This window comes from Aegilops tauschii, chromosome 3 (genome assembly GCF_002575655.3).
Source record: "Aegilops tauschii subsp. strangulata cultivar AL8/78 chromosome 3, Aet v6.0, whole genome shotgun sequence".
NCBI lineage: Eukaryota > Viridiplantae > Streptophyta > Magnoliopsida > Poales > Poaceae > Aegilops > Aegilops tauschii.
In genome coordinates this window covers 534,799,671-534,805,867 of record NC_053037.3, presented here as the reverse complement: position 1 = coordinate 534,805,867, position 6,197 = coordinate 534,799,671, and the positions used below count along the sequence as shown (strand labels likewise).

The 6,197-nt window shown below is 50.2% G+C and overlaps 1 protein-coding gene across 1 annotated transcript; it reads right to left on the bottom strand.

Moving 5' to 3' along the window:
- Nucleotides 1-301: 301 nt before the first annotated feature.
- On the bottom strand, nucleotides 302-3,903 carry LOC109740782 (aldehyde dehydrogenase family 2 member C4). The gene is made up of 6 exons (XM_020299829.3): nucleotides 3,615-3,903; nucleotides 2,189-2,331; nucleotides 1,415-2,062; nucleotides 1,165-1,302; nucleotides 855-1,054; nucleotides 302-739 (listed from the first exon to the last, which is right to left on the bottom strand). Exons 1-6 carry the CDS (start codon nucleotides 3,718-3,720, stop codon nucleotides 466-468), a joined length of 1,509 nt encoding a protein of 502 aa, XP_020155418.1. The 5' UTR covers nucleotides 3,721-3,903; the 3' UTR covers nucleotides 302-465.
- Between the last annotated feature and the right edge of the window lie 2,294 nt (nucleotides 3,904-6,197).

The window sequence follows — 6,197 nt, the reverse complement described above, 5'->3', positions numbered from 1 at the left end:
TTATTTAGATATGACGAATTTATGTTATTGCGGCATGTTATTTTTGTTCGTTTGATTCTTTTTGGTGTTGGAATCTTTCCTTGACATTTGTGGTGAAATTCTTGTGATTCAACAACCAACATATCTAGAGGATCATCCCCGGTTCAAGTATGTTCATCACTCGAGGCTACTCATATTTTTGGATCATCGACTCAAAGCGACTTCTATAAACTTTTATCGGTAATCAAGTTTGTGCGGGTGAAAGAGTGACGGTATCGACACTTCAGTCTAACTGCAGCATCTTACTGAACATTTGGGAGTATTTCGTCTTGTAGAGATTAATACTTGGACTGGGGATCTGAAAGTAATAAGTACAACTGCACAAGGAAGCTAAAAGCATTCAGCTGTATAAATCATATATAAAAAGGCAATCTTCTCCCCCCATTTGTTTCGCCTGTGCTGTTTGTGGTCGGATGTCCGTCAACATCACAGCCAGGGCGTGTTGTAGAGCGGAGTGACCACCGTCTTGGTGTGCAGGTACTTCTCGAGAGCATCCGTGCCCATGTCCTTGCCGAAGCCGCTCATCTTGCAGCCGCCGAACGGGGCGTCGGGGTCGAAGGCGAAGTAGCAGTTAACCCAGACGACACCGGACCTGACCGACCGCGACACGGTGTTCATGGTGTCGATGTTCTTGGTCACCACGCCGGCGGCCAGGCCATACCGGGTGCTGTTGGCCTTCTGAATCACCTCCTCCACCGTCCTGAAATAAAAACAGTGCACACCCAGTAGTTTCAGGCCGTCAGATCGGTTCCATCCGTGTGTCGACTCAACTGTCAGGTTGCAAATGTTCTGGCAGAGGAAATGCAAACACCTACTTGAATTTCATGAGCGCCATGACCGGGCCGAAGATTTCCTCTTGCGCAATCGCCATGTCATCGGTGACGTTGGTGAAGATGGTGGGCTCGATGTAGTAACCCTTGTCGCTGCAAGGCTTCCCTCCGGTGAGCAGGGTGGCGCCTTCGCTCTTACCGACGTCGATGTACTTGAGCACCTTCTCGTATTGATCCTTGTCAACCTTTGTTGAAATTATTTATGCATATAAAGTGGTCGTTAATTAGAGCCTTCTTCTCTGGAGAGCGCAGCACATAATATTAGAGAGATGCCGTCAGGTCGATGGATTAATACCTGAGGGCCTTGATGTACGTTGGGGTTGAAAGGATCTCCGACCACCGATTTCTTGGCAAGCTCGACCGACTTCTTCACAAAGGCGTCGTAGATCCCTTCCTGCACGTATATGCGCGTGCCAGCGACACAGATCTCGCCCTGTGATGCGACAGTAGCAGCAGAAACCGTGAGTGCATGCATGAGACTATGAGAGTTTGATCGAGGTTGTTGCTTGAGCCAGATGAGATGACACGGTGAGCACCAGGAGTACCTTGTTCATGTAGGTGGCCATGTTCACGAGGTTCACGGCCATGTCAACGTCGGCGTCGTCAAACACGATGACGGGGGACTTGCCCCCCAGCTCCAGCGAGACGGGCTTGAGGTTGCTCATGGCCGCCGCCTGCATGACCAGCCGCCCGACCTCCGTGGATCCCGTGAAGCTGATCTTGTCGACGTCCATGTGAGAGGCCATGGCCGCGCCGGCCGTCGGGCCGAATCCCGGCACGACGTTGAGGACGCCGTCGGGGATGCCGGCCTCCTTGGCGAGGTGGGCGTAGAAGAGCGCGGAGAGGGGCGTCTGCTCGGCGGGCTTGACGACCATGGTGCAGCCGGCGGCGAGCGCGGGGCTGACCTTGAAGAAGAACATGGTGGTGGGGTAGTTCCATGGCACGATGTGGCCCACGACGCCGACGGGCTCCTTGAGCGTGTAGCCGTGGAGCGGGCGCGCCATCTTGAGCGTCTCGCCGTGGATCTTGTCGGCGGCGCCGGCGTAGTAGCGGAGCAGGTTGGCGCCTCCGGGGATGTCCATCATCTTACCCATCAGGAATAGCTTGCCGGCGTCCACCGTGTCCAGCGCCGCCAGCTCCTCGACGTGCTGGTCCACCAGGTCCGCGAACCTGTGCATGATCCGGGCCCTTGCCTGCCCACGCGCCAAACAAAGAGACATTGTCAGTTATCGGCAGACAAACGAACCCGCCATTTGAAAGGAGTCGAGGCCCAAGATGCCTATCGATGGGCCGAATCATATTGAGTTTACAGTGCGTACACAGCCGGGCATTCTGGGCCATGGGCCGTTGTCGAAGGCCTCGCGGGCGGCCTTCACGGCGAGGTCGATGTCGGCCTTGTCTCCCTCGGCGATCTTGGCGATCACCTCGCCGGTGCGTGGGTCCCGGGTCTCGAACGTCTTGCCTGTATGCATAAGCGTACGTGTTCAACTAATGAAATGAAATACAGTCAAGAAAAAGTACGGAAATGAAATAGCCATATGATTGTTCAGCTGGATGAATCACTGAAGGCACGTCGTTATCAGTCGGGTGGAAGTACCGGTAATTTTTATTTGTGGTCTTATACCACGATAATGATGGCGAAGTTAGTCCTATCCCACCATAAAAAAGATGTGGTGACATGGCTCGAGCTACGTCCGTAGGTGTAACCATCAAGAATTCCATCAGAGCAACAACATGGTTACAAAAAGCTACTCTGGCGGTCGACTCGAGGACGGGACAGCGCAAGCAACAAAAAAACTCCCGAGGACAGCGCAAGCAACAAAGGGGAGGACGGGCGCAGAAGAGAAATTGGCGACATCTATGGGGCCGGCATGCACACGCATGGGGATAGTTACTCGCCGGATCGGACACGCTCGATTATCCCGAATCAATCGGGCGTCCATCTGTCGTAATCTCGTTGATCGTATACTAGTCCTTGGCCTTGGCCACCGCGGGCGCTGTACGTGTGTGCCTGCCTTGGCCACCGCTGCGTCTCCGCCGAGCGTCCTCTGCGCCGTCTCGGCGCCGCTGCATTCTCCTCGGGGGCGCACGTGTTTTACCTATTCGTCCAAGAAGATCTGCGCTGCGAGCTTGGCCACCCGCTGCTCATCCTCCCCGCTTGCCGCCCGCCCGCCCTGCTCCACATCTACCGTCGCGCCGTCGTCATTGCCATGCGCTTCCGCTACCTCTCTCTCGTCTCTCAGTCTTTCTCTCAGTATCTCACGCAAGCAGCAGACAGCAGCGGGGCGCCTCCCACGAGCAACGGGGCGCCTCCTCTCCGACGCGCTCGCACTCCCTATCGCCGGCCGCCCTCCATGGTCACGCTCCTCTACGCGGGTCGCCTCCTCTGCCTCGCGCTTCTCCATGTCGGACGCCCAGCACCGCCTCCCCTGCCCTGGAGCTGCCGCGCAGGTACCATCTAGCGCCGATGTGGGCGTCCCGGGTAACCCTCATCTCTCTCTCTCTCTAGGCGACCACGGAGGGGATCGGGGAGGTCACCGGTTCCCCGGTATTACAGGGGAGTTCGGGCTCCAGATCGGAGAGGCCGGTAAAACGGCGAGGAAATCGGAGCGCCGCTAACAGAATTCTTTCGCGTCTCTCCCCTACGACAACGACCGGCGGAGGGGGTCGGGGTGCTGCTGCTGGACTTGCCCTCGCCCTCACCTACGCGACCGCCGCGGGAAAAGAAAGGGAAGCTCTGCGTACCGGAAGCCGCGTCGACGAACTGGCCATTGATGAAGAGCTTGGTGAACTTGATGTCCAGTTCCGGCACCTCAAACCCCTTGGCGCCGTTCGCTGCCGCCATCGCCATCGCCCCGTTCAGCTCGTCCCTTCCCTTGGCCTCGGTGGAGAGAATGAGTGAGGACTCCTGTGTTTGTGTGCGCTACGGAGGAACGGGGTTTGGCCGTTTTAAAGCAAGAAAAGGGGGAGGGTGAGTGGAGGGAACCGAAGTGGCAAAGAGCCAGATATGGCAGACTTGTTGACCGTGGACTCTGGGTGTGTTTGTGTGCCAGCCACGGGTGTATATGTTTCCTCTTCTCCTCGAATTATCCTCTTCTCTTTATTACACGATTATAATGGCGTGTTTGGTTAATAATCACAGGAGATTCTTGTAGGCTCTCACGAAAATGATTTTTTCCTCGCTTCTATATCTACTAGAACAATGCTCGTGCGTTGCAACGGGATATAAATATTCTAATACGTTAGCTCGTGATTTACCTGTTCGTAATAGTGTGATTGTGTAAATAAATGTTCATCAAATTCTGCCCATGAATTACCTTATATTTTTTATTAAAAGTTTAGCAAGTAAATTAAAGTGAAATTAATTCAGAAGGTAAGTAAATTAAGTTGCTTAATTATCATACAAGGAAGGTTGGACGAAGGGGTGATGAAAAGAAAGGTAAAATGGAAACCTTACGTTCTTTTTAAGTAGTAGAGATATAGAGATATCTATCTATATCTCTATCTTTATTTATATCTTTATATTTATCTACCTATACTAACTTATATCTATATCAACTAATGCAGGGAGGTATCTCTATCTCTATCTTTATTTATATCTTTATATTTATCTACCTATACTAACTTATATCTATTAGCAACTAATGCAGGGAGGTATCTCTATCTCTATTTCTATCTCCATCTTTATATTTATCTACCTATACTAACTTGTATCTGTATACCAACTAATGCAGGGAGGTGGAATTATTGCTCCTGCTGGTTGCAACCAGCACGACTAGCTTTTGCTTCTATTACAAAAGAGGGTTCGCCTTTGAATTAGTAGTCCCACCTCGCTGTAATACATAAAAATTCTGATTTATATCCCTCCGTCTCAAAATTCTTGTCTTAAATTTGTCTAGATACGAATGTAGTTATATATTCGTATCTAGACAAATCTAAGACAAGAATTTTGGGACGGGGGTATGTCAGCGCGTAGACAATTAGCAAGCTCCTTTGTAAATAAATAATGAGGTGTTGGATTATGGAAGAACCTAATCTTATTTTCTTAAGAAATTGATCCCCACTATTACCAATCCTCTCAACATGCACACTGTCCACATCAGCAGACCACCTGTCCACCACCCTTCGTCCTCTGCTCGCCCCAGTCTCCTCCTCCTTCCTTTGCGCGCTGCACCATTGCCAGAGCGCCTCCCGTACATGCATTTCCATCAGACGCGGTCGGATGGAGGTGGGAGCGGGCTTGTTTGGGAGAAGCCACAAAGCAAGCAGGGTTGATAAAAAAACGTAGAGGAGAAGACAAATTGTGACCAACGTGCAGGAGAAGACAACCAATTTGTTTGCATGACTTCTCTTGTGTTCGGAATTTATTTATTTTGAATGGAAATTAGTTTTCCATGAAAGAAATTATTTTACCGTTTGGTCTTCTTTAAACGGATACCATTTGGTCTTTCTTTAAACGGATACCATTTGGTCTTTAGATACATACATAGAGTATATTAAATATATAGGTCACAGAGTCTTCGTATTTAGGGAGGTAACAAAAACAGTTGTCTCTTTCTGCGCAACTTAGAATTTAAATTCTAAATTTCACTTTGGCAAGGAAAACTATTTTCAAAATTTAAATAATCTTGGTATGCCACTATTGAGCATAGACATTTATACTGCGAAAAGGTTTAATTTATGTTGCGAACGATTGAACAATAAACAATTGTGTTACGAAGAAAAAAGAGCACAAATGAAGGACGACTGGGCTATGAGCTCGTGATATTTTTTTCCTTCCATTGCAACGCAAGTGCATGTTTGCTAGTTACAAATAAAACATGAATCACAAGTACATGCCTGAACGATGGTACATGGAGACGAGGAAGCCTTTAAAGAAGGAGAACATAGAAAAACGGACGACATAGATCGAGCAACAACGCGGCGAGCAAGAATACATGAGGAACTAAATACTACACCACAACACGACCAATGACACCTGAGTTCCACGATCACACCCTTAAGAAAGAAACGGTGAAAAGTGTTGCCCTCGTCACGTCCGAGGAACGGACAAAAGTTTTCACCTAAAACCATGTCAGGGGAAGCGAAACCGCGACAACGTCTCCAAGCGGAGAGCGGCACGAGTGGGCGTTGTCGCCGTCAGCACCGAAGCGAAAAGCTTTCACTTGGTTGCATCCTTGTGCCATGAAGGAGCATCACATTCATCCACCGCACTAAAGTAGGGATCCCACAACCAGATTTGGGCCCCTCCCCTACAACAACAACAGCAACAGAGAAGGCGGTAGGCCACCCACCGCGACACCTCTCACTGCCCACACGATCGAGAAG

Bases quoted from the DNA above. Each gene is read 5' to 3' on its own strand.
- LOC109740782 (XM_020299829.3), bottom strand. From the start codon at position 3,720: ATGGCGATGGCGGCAGCGAACGGCGCCAAGGGGTTTGAGGTGCCGGAA. The intron at 2,332-3,614 runs GTACGCAGAGCT...TTATGCATACAG, and splicing joins GTTCGTCGACGCGGCTTCCG to GCAAGACGTTCGAGACCCGG. The intron at 2,063-2,188 runs GTACGCACTGTA...GCGCGTGGGCAG, and splicing joins GGCCCAGAATGCCCGGCTGT to GCAAGGGCCCGGATCATGCA.